The sequence below is a fragment of the Hylobates moloch genome, unplaced genomic scaffold (assembly GCF_009828535.3).
Source record: "Hylobates moloch isolate HMO894 unplaced genomic scaffold, HMol_V3 SCAFFOLD_1, whole genome shotgun sequence".
NCBI classification, from domain to species: domain Eukaryota; kingdom Metazoa; phylum Chordata; class Mammalia; order Primates; family Hylobatidae; genus Hylobates; species Hylobates moloch.
The window spans coordinates 125,829,337-125,844,740 of NW_026652276.1; the positions used below are offsets into that span (position 1 = coordinate 125,829,337).

The 15,404-nt window shown below is 43.5% G+C and overlaps 1 protein-coding gene across 7 annotated transcripts in view; it reads right to left on the reverse strand.

The window, feature by feature from the left end:
* The window catches only part of HECW1 (HECT, C2 and WW domain containing E3 ubiquitin protein ligase 1), a 462,565-nt gene that overhangs the window by 243,090 nt on the left and 204,071 nt on the right, over positions 1-15,404 (reverse strand). For all 7 annotated transcript variants that reach the window (XM_032758252.2, XM_032758254.2, XM_032758251.2 and 4 more), the window contains 2 exons: positions 11,658-11,982; positions 3,320-3,427 (listed from right to left, as the gene is read on the reverse strand). In XM_032758252.2, the coding sequence (XP_032614143.1) occupies positions 3,320-3,427; positions 11,658-11,982 (433 nt within the window). The remainder of the gene's footprint in view (positions 1-3,319; positions 3,428-11,657; positions 11,983-15,404) is intronic.

Consider the following 15,404-nt stretch of genomic DNA (forward strand, 5'->3'; position numbering starts at 1 on the left):
TCTGCAAGCCTTTTTTTTTTTTTTTTGAGATAGAGTTTCACTCTTGTCACCCAGGCTGGAGTGCAATGATATGATCTCGGCTCACTGCAACCTCTGCCTCCCTGGTTCAAGAGATTCTCCTGCCTCAGCCTCCCGAGTAGCTGGGACTGCAGGCATATGCCACCATGCCTGGCTAATTTTTGTATTTTTAGTAGAGATGAGGTTTCACCATATTGGCCAGGATGAAACCCTAGGTTGAACTTCTAACCTCGGGTGATCCGCTCACCTAGGCCTCCCAAAGTGCTGAGATTATAGGCATGAGCCACCACGCACGGTCAAGCCATTTGTTTTTTATAGGATGCTGCTGCTTGACCAAGTTTGAATATGCTTTCATTCAATTATACCAATGTTTATGTATTATAAAGAGCTGATTTTATATTATAATGTATGTTTGTTGTTGTTGTTGTGTTTGTTTTATGAGTCAGGGTCTCACTCTGCCACCCAGGCTGGAGTTCAGTGGCCAGGCTAGAGTTTAGTGGCACTATCATAGCTCACTGCAGCCTCAACTTCCTGGGTACAGGTGATGCTTCCACCGTAGCCTCCCAAGTAGCTGGGACTATAGGCATACATCATCATACATGACTAATTTTTTGTAGAGACGGGGTTTTTCCACATTGCCCAGGTTGGTCTCAAACTCCTGGGCTCAAGCAATCTGCCTGCCCTGGCCTCCCAAAGCTGGGATTACAGGTGTGAGCTACCTTGCCTGGCCTATAATGTCTTTCTAATAATATTTAAAGTGTGTTTTCATACTGCCCATGAAGACAATTATATGAAATGGTTATTTGGAATAAATATACAAGAAATGTTCTACATATGTTACAGAAATCTTCAAAAACTGCCTTGAAGAGAACGGCACTAGGGCTGGATTAATTTACAACATAAATTCACCCTTTTTTGATGTGTTGACCCATGCAAATGAGGAGACAGTCAGGAGATCATATAGTATCAAAGTGTAGAAGGGATGTGGCTTTATGGGATGTGGTCAGTGCCCTTTGAATCTGAGTCAGGTATACTGAAATTCCCACCCAGAATTTCCTCTTCCTTAATATTTATCTTCCTGACTTAAAAAAGATAAAAACTTGAAAGTTGTGTTTGTGCCAGCACCATTGAGAACTGCTACTTTACTGTGACCTTAAAATGGGTTCTTATGTCTATTTCTCAATTAATTAGAACCCAAAGGGAAAAAATTGGTGCATAGTGAGAGAGAAAAACCTCTCTTACCAAACTTCCATTGTAGGTTTGTGCACACATTCGAGTATTATGTCTAACAATCAGTACTCATGCAAGTTTGTATCCTTTCCATTCTTCTTGAACTTTAGGAGGTTTATATCAGGTACCACTTGCTTGAGCTATCTTTACACCCCAAACAAGCCCATATTTCCAATGCTGAATGATGCTATTTGTTAGGTAGTGGGAGAGGTCAGCATGACTAGGGTGAACGGTGTCTGCTGGGGAGGATGGAGAAGTAGGGCTGTGGGCTGAGGGTGAGTTTATGTTGGGGCTTGGCAGCTGAGCAGAGAGATTGCAGCTGATGCAGTAGGAAAGAGGATCCATGGAGCTTTGGGGCAGATGGTAGCAAAATTAGGTTTAAGGGATTTTGCCTGGCATGGATCAGAGAGGAGAAAAGCCAGAGCCAGGGAGATAAGTAAAGAAAAGAAATTCTGGCCAGGCACGGTGGCTCACGTCTGTAATCCCAGCACTTTGGGAGGCCAAGGCAGGTGGATTGCCTGAGGTCAGGAGTTCGAGACCAGCCTGGCTAGCATTCTGAAACCCCATCTCTACTAAAAATACAAAAAAATGGTGGCGGGTGCCTGTAATCCCAGCTACTCGGGAGGCTGAGTCAGCAGAATCGCTTGAACCCGGGAGGCAGAGGTTGCAGTGAGCTGAGGTTGTCCCATCGCACTCCAGCCTGGGCAACAAGAACGAAACTCCGTCTCAAAAAAAAGAAAAGAAATTCTCTTGCTGGGAGTTTTATTACGCCTATCTCAAACACAAGAGCCAGAAACCATATCTTATAAAATCATGTTCCCTCTACATCCTGATAGCATAAACATTTCCTCGTTGTCTATTCATTCTGCATGAGACAACACAAAAAAGAGCTATTGGTGTCATTGCTGGGAGCAGGGATACCATAAGTTTCTTCAAAGACAGACACAAGGACTTTCATCTTCACATCTATAGTCCTTGAAATATAGTAGGTCTTACAAAAATGTTTGTCAAGGGAGTGAATGAAAATAAGAGTGAATGAAAATGAAAGCAAAATATACTTGAGGATATAGATTTTCCTGGACCACAAGTCAAATGCCAATGGATAACTTCGGATTCCTAGCCATGCATCTTTTCCTCTGAGAACTGGATAGCTGGAATAACAGATCACTCCATTTCCTTTCCGACATGCCACATTGAATGAACATCTGCTAAGAACCAGAAAGTGCATGAAGAATTTTGTCCATGAAATCACTCCGTACCCAAGTGGAGGAGAAGGAGCTCTGGACTGAAGGTAAGCTGTGCATTCCCTCAGCTGGCAAATGTCAAGCCCATAATCTGAGCTTCGTATGTAGGAAATACCTACACATGAAGCCCATCTAGGTATTTCCTCATGCAATGAGAAATACACCAGTATGGGGACCTATGAAAAAAGCCTGCCATAACTCTGATAATGATTTATTTTCAAAGGCAGAAGAAAATTTTAGAAAACATATAAATAAGACACATGATAGAAAGTTTATATATCCAGAAATGTCAGTAGATTAAAAATCAAAGAAACAGGCTGGCAGTACCAATGTCTCACAGCCCTCCAGAGGAGCTGTGGCCAGAGCCAAAGGTTAGAGCAAAATGTGGAAAATCACTGACAGACTGGGACCATGGGCAGGAAGCCTTGAAGGATTTGGTCAAGCAAAGGCAAAACTGGAGGGCAGGATGCCTGTTGAGAACACCTGCTCTAACTATGGCCACGTTGGAGATGCCCCCAGAGGAGCCATGGAGTGAAAGTTAAGGGACCTGAGCCAAAAGGTCCCAAGTCCAGAGGCTTATGGATAGGAACCAACTCTTCCTTGGTATTAAAGGGGCAGCCCTCTGGGCTGGTTGGCTGGCTTTTATCCAACTGCCCTAGACCTCACCACTTACTACTGAACATCTTTTTAAGGATCTCTTTAAATCTACACCTTTCTTTTAGAGGGCCCATTTCTTAGTGGAGGCAGTGCAACGGAACAAATAATGAAACAGTTGAATTCTGCTTCATCCATGTCTGCCAAGCTACAAGAATGGTAAAGGTACTCACGTTCTACAAAGTACGAGCTGGCATCGATCTTCCAGATGATCTGGCCCCGATGAGAACCATTGACTCCACGGTTTTTATAGTCCAGAAAGTTTTCGGACAAGACCTCATCTATATTCCCAGAGGAAGAAAGCAGAGCAGAGAAACATATCAGTCAACAGCATATTTATGGGAATAAAAGAAAAGCAAAGGATACAAATGCTGCTTCCATCTCAACAGAAGAAAAAGCACCTGGAATCAGAGAATCAGAGAGCAGGAAGCACCCCAAGACGCCATTGGGACCAAATGCTTTTTATGCCGGGATCACCTCCCAACCCCATAGCACTCCTGGCAGGAGATCATCTAGCTGGCTCTGGAACACCTCCAGAAACAGAGAAATAATTACTGCTATTGCAGTTCACTTCACTTTTAAATAGCTCTTCTATGTGTGAAAGCTCAGTGTGAAAATCTTCCTCCTAAAGCTTCTATGAACTGATCCCTATTTGAGACTAAGGGCGAGACATAAAGAAAAAGTCTCCCTTTAGGGTCTAGTTCTCACGAACTCCACCTGGAATAATCTCTCCTCCCACCTGGGTATCACCACCATCCTATACATGGTCGCACCCATGAACTTATCCATCCATCCATCATGCACTCATGCATTGTTCATGCAGCAGCTGAAATCTTATCATCTGCCAGATGCTGGGGAAGGTGCAGGGGCTGTGGTGTTGGGTAAAACCAGTATGGTCTCTTCTGAACCAAAGCTTACAAACAATTGAGAAGACAGACTGTAAACACTAAGCAAAGGAATAAATGTTTGATTGTAACTTGTGATAAGAGATGGAAAGGAGGCTGGGTGCAGTGGCTCACACCTGTAATCCCAGCACTTTGAGAGGCCGAGGTGGGAAGATCACCTGAGGTCAGGAGTTCAAGACCAGCCTGGCCAACATGGTGAAACATCGTCTCTACCAAAAAAAAAAAAATTACAAAAATTAGCCAGGTGTGGTGGCAGGCACCAGTAATCTCAGCTATTCGGGAGGTTGAGGCAGGAGAATCGCTTGAACCCAGGAGGTGGAGGTTGCAGTGAACCGAGATCATATCCAGCCTGTTTACAGAGTGAGACTCTGTCTCACGAAAAAAAAAAAAAAAGAAAGGAAAAGAACAGGGTGCTGTGATAGAGAGTGACAAGGAAGGAGGCCGGCGGGTGGGGGGTGGGTGGTCAGGAGAGCACTGAGGGAGGAGACGAGGCCTGGGAGGAGCTCTGGGTGACTGTGTGCTTTCACCTCCTGCTATTATCTGCTCATCACTTTGCAACCTATCGATGTCCTCTTTAAAACCAGTGCCCGGAGAGAAATGCGGCATTCTTGGGGAGGAGAGATCTGAGAATACCAAGCTGCCTGTCACCTTCTTGGTTCCAGACCCCACACTTTCAGTGCCGACTAAGACAGGGATATGACTTTTACCTTGATCTTCTACGGAGCCCTTGTAGTTTCCACTTCACCAGAAATCATCTGAACTAGGTGGATCTGAGGCTGTGGGGAAAACCAAGTTTTGAGAATCCAAATCCACTGTAGGGGCTGGAGGGACAACCTGGGCAAGGGCACCTGAGGGCAGGCCCAGAGCCCCAGCTCTGCAGAGAGCCCTTTTCATGATTGCCTTTTTCTCTTCTGATACCCTGCAGTTCACATGCTGCATCTGGCTGGACTGAGAAAACAGAGAGAGATGAAGTGCAAAAAGCACTGAGCTTGAAGCCAAAGGGCCCAGCTCTTGAGGCCTTTTGTGCCATTTGCCAATAGTGTCACTTCTATAGTCTTTCTTCATCTGCAAAGTGGGGAGTAGTAATAACTTCAGCCTTACAGGGGAGCACTAAATGAGATAACTGGTAAGCCTACTTGTAATCTGCTATGTGGATTGCACATTTTAGGCTGCCCCTTCTCTGGCAAAAAAATGACTGGGCAAATGAACACTCATTACCAATAAGAACTGTTTGTATCCTTTGGAAAATCGCTTGTTTGCAAAATTTGCCTGTCTTTTTATTCACAGTGTGTGCTCACAGCCCTGTTTGGGTTACCAAGAAGATTGCATAATACATCTTTTACAGTAATTGCCTCATTTCTGCAAGAAGGCATAATATTTTCCTAGCTCCCTGGGTCTTCAGCACAGATATAACAAGTTTCACACCCAGGTAGAAATTTGCCTCATTATAGCAGTTCTCCAAGGGATAGTAATTCCCCGAATTTCTCCACTCTGATCACTGGGATATTCCCTTTAGTAGTCGTGGTCAGGGATTTATAGACGATAACACCTGGAAGAAGGATGTCCATTCATGCATGAGACAATGGGTATTGGGTACTTTGTTCTGTTCTAGGCATTGTGCTAAACCCTGGGGATACACTGGTGAACAAGTCACAGTCTATATTCTCAGGGAGTTTCTAATATATTTGGAGATTTATTCAAGAAAACAAGTAATTTCATTAGAATATAGAATGTACAAAAGGGGGTTAATTATCAAGGAACCACAGGAACATGAATGAGAAAAGGACGAAGGGGAGGTGGGAAGAATCAGAAAAGGATGATGAGGATGGCCAAACACACACACACACACACACACACACACACACACAATAATGAGAAAAACATATATTTTGCTGTACACATTTAAACACAATATATTTTAAAGGACTGGCTATTAGTCCTGATAAGCATCTCCTTCCCTCACACTAACAATAACATTTAATCACAAGTATCACACAAGAAAAATAGAGTAGTCTGTATTCTTGCCTGGGCTGAGAGGTCAAACCCTTCCCCAAAGGCATTTGTTACCAGTTGTTAGAAAAGTTACTAGTCTTTGCTTAGGAATCAAAATGCATTGACAGGGTCAGCTGCAGAAATCCAAAATCAGTCTACGTATTTTATGCAGAAAGGGATTTAATGCAGGGAATTCAGGGCTGGAGAAGTGGACTCTAGGCAGGGCTTTTCTGGAATCAGGATAACTGCCTAACTGGCTCTCCAACGAGGCTGATGCCTTTGCCTCACTCACAAGGGCTGCCCTGGCATCTGCTGAATATGAAAACTCAGTACAGTCACTGCAATCTGGAGAGCAGGAGGCTGCTGTCCAGGCCATGGCGGCTGCCTCTCCACCGGCAAAGACAGTGACCAGCCAGTGGCAAGTGGAGTAGGTCACTGCCTGCCCCCACCCCCACTGCCTGTTGGTGTCCAGGAAGCTAGAGAGTAGACACGGGACCCTGCTGCAGAAAAGCTCCATTTCTCAAGGCCATGCTTGTAGCAGCCACAGGCCCAAGAGCCTGGTCTAAGACCACTAGCTGTATTAGCTCAAGGAATCCTTTCAACAAGATTTTGAGGTAGGTGCTTACAGTATTTATCCCCATTTTGTAGTGAATGATTAAATAAACTGCCTAAGATCGCATAGTAATGGTAGATGTAAGCTTCCCCACATTTCACATATTCACCTTCCGGATCTTGCACAGGTGCAGCTAAATGAATCGAATTTGTATCCAGAACATGGTTGCATGGGAGTCTGGGAAATGTAAATTTAGAGGACCAGATTCTGCACTTGGGGAAGGCACAGGAGATGAGAGAAGAGAAGAGAGTAGAGGGGAGGAGATGGGAGGGGAGAGGAGAGGAAAGAAGGGCAGGGGAGGAGAGGAGGGGAGGAGAGGAGAGGGGAGGGGAGGGGAGGAGAGAAAAGGGGAGGGGAGAGGAGAACTGGAATGGATGCTGTGGGCCAAGCCACACTCTCCACCTCAGTGTGGAATGGGTGCTCTAGGCTCTCTACCAGGAGGCTGTTATTTTCTGCATTCTTGTCATGATGGAAGCCGCTTTGTGGGAGCAATATTATATCCCCTTTGAGGCAGGAAGCTTACATCTACCATTACTATGTGATCTTAGGCAGTTTATTTAATCATTCACTACAAAATGAGGATAAATACTATAAGTACCTACCTCAAAATCTTGTTGAAAGGATTCCTTGAGCTAATACAGCTAGTGGTCTTAGATCAGTGTCCAACATCTAATAAGCAGCTATTTCTGCTTAGAATCTGGGCCAAAAATAGGGCTCTCCATTGCAAATCCCTATGATACTTACTATGTAAAACCATTAATAATAACTTGAAGCACTAGCTCACATCAGTACTGTTCAAGATTTTGTCATCGTACATTTTGTACAGAACATGTAGAGATAAGTTCCTCAGGAAAAGATTATATTTTCTGAGTGATATGCATTTCTTCTGGTGTGTAGAATCCTACCACCTGCTCCTCAGTTTATAATAGAGAAAGGATCTGTGTGGATTAATAAAATTTTAATCAGAAAGTTCTAATGAAGCTTACAGAAACAGACATACCTAAGAAACAAGTAATATATTTTCTCTTGATTTGTCTTCAAAATAAAAATTATAGCTACGGTTTCCATGCCATAATCTATAATAGAAGAGTGGAAAACAAACATGCTATTGCTGTTAAAAATGGAATGAGCAAGTGAGCCCATAACTGATTAAAAGAGAAAATCAATATACCACCCAGGTCTCCTACACCCCTCAGAAAAAAGATGTGGCTTCCATTTTTCAGAGTAATTCATGCTTTCTGACAACCAAATCTTGGGAAAAAATCTCCCAGGATTCTCCCACTGTGGTTGGACCATGACTTCGCTAAATAATGGGACAGGGCCAGGCACGGTGGATCACGCCTGTAATCCCAGGAGTTTGGGAGGCCAAGGTGGGTGGATCACCTGAGGTCAGGAGTTTGAGATCAGCCTGGCCAATGTGGTGAAACCCCATCTCTACTAAAAATAGAAAAATTAGCCAGGGGTGGTGGTGCATGCCTGTAATCCCAGCTACTTGAGAGGCTGAATCAGGAGAATCGCTTGAACCCAGGAGGCGGAGGTTGCAGTGAGTTTGGATCGTGCCATTGCCTGGGCAACAGAGCGAGATTCCATCTCAAAATAATAATAATAATAATAATAATCACAGGACGGGAGATATCGGGAGAATCTACTTCTCTTTCTTACTACTAAGCCAATGATGTAGAAGCGCCATTCTCTTGTAGAAGCAGGAACTCTAAGCATAAAGTGATAGAGGAGCTCCTAAAAATCAATGCCACTTTCTCCTCTTCTGTGGCCTTTCTTTCATATTGTTTCTTTGGACACAAGAATTCTGTTTGTACCTTATACAGCTTCTGCTCTTCTATAGATTCTAATAGGGTGCCTGATGTAAAGGAAAAACCTTAATTCTTCAAGAGTTGGGTTCCATAAATCAGCAGCCACACCTCACCCTCCACATCGAGGTATCTTCCCCCTCTTATGGCAGAACAGTCCTATTTGCTTTGAGGGCTCTAGAAGTCCTACCATGCTGAAAGCATCACAACCCTGGCCTCTGCTGGACATTTGATGGCACACGGATGTGCCATGGCCCATACCCAACACTGCACCACAATGCTGTGCTACCCCTGTGGCAGCATGAGTCCTGAGCCAGGGGAGGCAGCTGTGTGACTGTGGGAGCCACTGACTCGACATCTCTTCATTCATGAAATGACAGATGAGATGAAATCACCATCTCTACATTTCTCAGCCTAGATCTCTGATTTGATCTCTGGCAAAGCACAGAAAATGTGGAAGATAAGCTACTAAGGACTTACACATTATTGACTTTTAAGATTCACAGACAATTTCAGATTTGGAAGTTATTTTTGAAATGCTATGCTGTTGAAAGTGTTGGCATTTTGCATTACATAACTTCACAGTTATATATATGTAGCTACAATGAGAATAACAAACTGTCAAATTAAGGTTTTAGCATGATGAGTTGTGGTTACTTTTGTCTCAGTCAAAATGTCATGTTAACACCAGATCTTATTCATTCATGGAGTTTCGTAATACCTAATATGGCTACCCACCCCCTCCTCTACCACCCTCTTCTTTTGTTCTCTCCAGTCTCCTGGTTATCCTGCCCCTTCACCACCTCCCCCTCTTCTGTTTGAGTTCCTCGTCTGCCTCCCCCCTGCCCCTTCTCACTGTGACTATCTGGTGCTCTCTTTCTGTACACAACACTAGAGTGAGCTTATCCACCCCCAAGGTGTCTGTTACCCCAAATCTACAACCCTCGGATTGTAGCTCGGATCCCTGGCTGAGCTTCAGACCCATTCATTCATTCACTGTAGACGCACATCCCTCTGGTGTTCCACACTCAGTAATTCCATCTTGAGCTCATTACCTTCTCCCCAAACAGGCTTCTCTTCCAGCGGGTACCTAACTTGAGGAATAGCATCAGCACTCACCAGCTGCGGGAAGATGCCCTTGTAAGGAGTTGACTCAAAACTAGATCTGGGCTGGGCATGGTGGCTCATGCCTGTAATCTCAGCATTTTGGGAGGCTGAGGCTGAAGGATCACTTGAGCCCAGGAGTTTGAGCCTGGGCAATATACTGAGACTCCATCTCAATAAAAAACCAAACCAAACCAAACCAAAAAACAAACCAAAACCCTAGATTCGGAGCCCAAACCTAATTGCCTCAAGTGCTAAACAAAAAACACTCACGATGAAGGTCAGAATGGGTGGGAGGGGACTGTGGCAACACAGAAGGTCACAGGCCAGTCTAGGGAGGGTGCAGATGCTTAACTCCAGCTGATTAGAACCATGTGGTATCACAGGCTTAGGCTGCCAAATTGGAGGCTTTTGTGAAAGAAGCTAGAAAGTTGGGTTTCAACTTGAAACTTCTACATTTTAAGTGTGGATAATCAATCAAATTTAAAACAAAACAAGGTAAATGAAACAAAATATGTGGCCGGGGGCAGTGGCTCACACCTCTAATCCCAGCACTATGGGAAGCCAAGGCAGGCGGATCATCTGAGGTCAGGAGTTCGAGACCAGACTGACCAACATGGAGAAACCCCGTCTCTACTAAAAATAGAAAACTAGCCAGGCATGGTGGCACATGTCTGTAATCCCAGCTGCTTGGGAAGCTGAGGCAGGAGAATCACTTGAACCCGGGAGGCAGAGGTTGCAGTGAGCCGAGATCGCGCCATTGAACTCCAGCCTGTGCAATAAGAGTGAAACATCGTCTCAAAAAAAAAAAAAAAAAAAAAAAAAAGCTCTTTGGGCTGTTATTTTGCAATCTCTGTTCTTGATCGATAGTATCTACTTTTATTCAAGAACAATTTTTTTCAGAAATAAATTGAATTTTAACTTTCAGAAATTCAGTTCAGCTAGTCACAGCTATTTGTGTAAAAATTTCAACAATGTATGCATCTCCATCTTTACATTAATGTGTGCATTATAAACATACTAACCAAGCTGATGGAAAAAACCTTTAAGAGACCCAAGAATATTTCCCTGAGAACTAGTTAGTCAGATAAGATCCCTTTTATTTTATCAGAAAAACTGTGCAGGTTGTAAACTACTCATAACAATCCATTACTTTCTGTGATTTTAAATCCGGTGTTGTGTGTCTGAATGTGCAAATGTTGCAGAGCACAGACTGAAAGCAGAAGGCCTGGCCTCGGATGAACCTGGTGTTGAATCTGTTGACTCTTGTGGCCTTCCAGCAATTATAACTCGACTTTTGGGTAAACACATCAATTTCCACGACAGCTGATTCTATCACATAAAATAGATGAAGTACATTTTTCATTTACATTGGTTTTCATAATTATAAGATTTTCAAAACCAATCCGTGGGAATGGTGAAACTTTCATAAAAATAATTGCCTCAGCATCCAACTTATTTGCATAATTTGTTTTGTTTGCAAAGACTTGAGAAAATTCACATAGAACAATTTCTTCTAGTAAACTTTCAACTTTGGCACTTTCAAAATTTTGAATAAATCTCCACTTAAAGTAAGGCAAGTCAACTTTCTCCAGCACCATGCCTGTATGCCTGTATGTATAATCCCAGCTTGTCTGTTGAATACAAAGCAGTAAGAATGTTGGAAGAGCTGGCAAAGATTATGCTGGAAACTAAAGTGAAATTACCTCCACGTAGATGTGCTTACATTGGTTGGGCATATGGTGTTACTTTGTCTTATAAGCACATAGATTTAAAAACAGGCTTTGATATTAACTTATTCACAAGTAGAAGAGCTTCTATAGTTGCAAATGATAATGACGTTTGTGTTTAACCACACCTAACTCTGCTATATCTCATGATTTTCTTCCATGGAATAGAGATGGCAAGAGAGGCCTTATTGTCCATTTTGCAGAAAAAAAAAGGTCATGCAACAGTGGTCTTCAGTGTGTTAGAATCTGGCGTATAACACAGTTGCTTGTATATTTTAATTATATTGTAGAGTTTATTAAAATGTGACAGCATATGTAAAAGGGAATTATGAATAATACACTTGGCACATTCTACTCACCAATGAGGTACATGCCAATCCAGTCCCCAGCGTCCACTTCCTCCTTTATGTCCCAGTGGATGACCAAGTCCTGAGAGTGCCCGATGGAATAGTAAGAGCTGCTGACCGTGAGCGTGGAGCGGCTGTCCGAGGTGACCAGGTCAGTGTCGCTGGTGGAGCGGGGAATGGTGACGCCATCATGGGGGCCGCCCCTGAGGTCCATGTTGTGGAACTGGTCGGGGTTGTAGCTGTATCGGAGCGGCTCCTTGCACCGGCGTCGGCTCTGGGAGTTTCTAGAAGGAGACGCCATGGCGGCCAGGCCTAAAAACCTGTTCTGGTACAGATTCTGTGGGAGCAAAGAGACAGTGTGGGAGCAAAGGGTTAGGGCATGCCGGCAACTCAGTCGCTGTCATCACACGAAAACGAAAGATGTGCTGGGAGACACGCACTGTGAGTGAGCTGCCCTGCTGGGCAGATCTGAAACATGGCATAGAGCATCTTCCTCGTGACAAAGGCTGCAGCTCTGGGTTCACACGGGGACAGCAAGAACAAAAACACAAGTGCACCAGGGTGTCCTGCGTTTCCATGCTCTGTTGGAATCTCTGCTTCTCCCGGCTCTAACCCACTTGATACCAGAAGGACTGAGATGTGCAGAATGACCCTGAAGGCGTGACTATTCCCCAACCAAATGCCATCCTTCGAGTTCTCCAACGTCAATTAGATTGGATCTGATTTTACCCCTCTTTAAGGCAAACGATGATTATCATTATTAACCTCTGAGTGATCCCTGCAGCATTCAGGTCCCTACACACAGCCCAGAATTAGGGGTGGTCCCTGCTGGGTGAGGCAGTCACTCCTCCATTTACATCTTTCACTCTACAGAATGCCTTCGGCTGTATGAAGTTTCTATGAAGGATTTCAAACATCCTAGTACTCTTTGAATGCCATGATTTTCAATAAAATCCAATCTCAGAGGACTGTATCTCCCTTGGAGCCAACGTTATTGTAGAAAACGTTGTATCTGATGAGAAAGAGATGCATTTTTGTATTGTTTACAACTTTGAGCACTTAAAATGAGCCAACCTGATGCAGAGCACTAACTCGTTTTGGGCACAGATAACTTTGAAAACACAGAAGGACAGGCAGCAAATAGAACTCATGCAGGGGATTTGTTTTTGAAACAAGCAAGGGTGATTCTGACTTCATCAAAGTATACTAAAATTGTGTTTAAATGAATATTTTTGGGGGGTCCTGGTTATTGAAGTTCATGTTGTTCTATATGTAATTTTCAAGAAGAAAAGATTAAGGCCTAAAAAAGTGTTGACTCATGAAGTTTAGATCCCAGGAACTGTAACTTATTATGCACCTAATCAAATGCAAATTATTGACTTTTTGTTTACCAGTCATGATGAGCAGACTACAGCAACGGTCTACTTTTTCAGTTACATCAATCTAGTTAGCAGTAATTTGGGCCTGCACTTTTTCCATCCTCCAAGACCAGGATGTTGTAAAAAGTCTATTAGTCTGAGAAAGCACAGTGTTGGCATTCTGAGTCTTGGTCCTCTATAGCCATGGGGCAGGCAGGCCCTTTCACTCATCTGTGTCTCCTGTTTGGAATTCCTTTGGCCCTACTGGTGGTTGCTGTAGAATTACGACAGGCAGACAAGACAAACTCCAAAAAGCATCTCATCACCCTTCTGGGACCATATTTCTTATTTTTTCAAAATGCTTGTCACTATAGCAGTATGAAAATAGATGGACCATGGTGTTGCCTGGAAACCATCCCTCCTCTCAGGAAGACTGACAAAGCACTGAAGGCCAGGGAAGCAGGAACCACCCACCTATCTCAAGGCACCATGGCTATTCTGGGCAGTTCAGGGAGGATCTCAGTAAACTGACAGCCCTCCAGGAAGCTCTGTCCAGAGACCTTTGTAAAATCCCCAAACCGAAAGGCTGCTGCAAGAGCACAAGGTTTGTTTAGTTCCCACATACTTTAAGTGGGCTAATACCATCTTATAGTATTACGGAGATTCAAAATAATTATGAGTTAGACCATAATCAAAGCTGAGGCAGCGTCTACCAGCTTCCCAGCTGTGGGTCTATCCCTGGACAATTTAATCTTTCTGGACCTCGATTTCCTCCTCTGTAAATGGGCTGTTGTCAGAATTTAATGAGACAGTGCAAGTCAAGTTCTTAGTATAGTACATGCTCAATAAATAAAAATCACTTGCTAAGATACTACTGGTAATGCTTTAGGAAGGAAACCTCACTGAGACATGGGGCCTGGGCACTCAGCCAGGCTCCGTCACTGAACAGGCTTCCTTCATGTCACCCCAGAGTCCTCACTCTTATGAACTTGCATTAATTCAAGAAACCTTCAGGTTTTCTTACAAAATCAAAGTGCCAGGGTTTAAACAGCCTAGTGTGTTTGTAAAGGTGCTCTATATACTGGTGTTCAGGGGAGAGGATCCTTTATTTCTAAGGTTTACCATTGAGTAGGATATATTTGCATTAATGATAAAGAACCTAAGATAAAGATTTTTATGTACGTGGTTTCCATCAGGGCCTCAAAAGGATTGTAGGGTGTTTCTCTTTTGCTGAAGATAACAATTCTGCTATTGCATTTTTACCGAAATCCCCTGGAAACTAGAGAACTCTCTTGAAACTGTCAAATTACACCAGTGATCACCGTCCACACGGTGAGAGCAAAAGTAGAGAAGGAAACATTAGTCAAAGAAGACGTTTGTCAGCGATTACTGGATTGGAATGATGATATTTGTCTGGGGTAAGCAGGGCAGCCTCAAAGCCATCCCTTGCACCCCACCCTCTCCCACCACCCTGTCTTTGCACACGTCCTCCCCATTCCTACTTGCAGGCAGGATCTGCACTTCCGCATCAGAATTATGCTCCAGCACCAACTCTGCTGTAACTGCTCCTTGCCTCCTTCCCATTCCCAAGAGTGGCACTTTCTGCTCCGTGATGCACAGGAATCCCATTCTCCTGCAGGGATTCTTAGGTACTGTTGCTAATTGATCTGTCCACATTCACTCCTACACTGTGAAGTTTTCTCCTCTGTATATCCCCTGTACCTGTCATAATTCCTGCCATGAAAAGCCCCCAAAGCTTTAATTTATAGAAATTATTTTATTCAGTGATATCCCTTCTTGCTCCAGAAAGGGGGTAAGATGGCTTATAAAAATAAATAAAATGGCCAGGAGTGGTGGTTCAGGCCTGTAATCCCAGCACTTTGGGAGGGTGAGGCAGGCAGATCACCTGAGGTCAGGAGTTCAAGACCAGCCTGGCCAACATGGCAAAGCCCCGTCTCTACTAAAAGTACAAAAATTAGCTGGGCGTGTTGGCAGGTGCCTGTAATCCCAGCTACTTGGGAGGTTAAGGCAGGAGAATTGCTGGAACCTGGGAGGCAGAGGTTGCAGTGAGCCAAGATTGTGCCACTGCACTCTGGGCAACAAGAGCGAGACCCTATCTCAAAAAAAAAAAAAATTACAGAAAGGCATGATAATTTAGTAGTAGATGGTACATAGAAGAAAATAAAGATATGAACACAAAGTTATGTAGGAAGGAGGTGAACTCAAAATTGTATTCCATCATGTCCTAAACAGGTGTTTTATTAAAGACTCACAATAGTTGCTCCTTTTTATTTTTAATTTCCCAGCTTTATTGAGGTATAATTGACAAATAAAATTGTATGACTTTTAAGGTGTACAATGTGAAGATTTTATATATATATAATATATTATATATTATGTA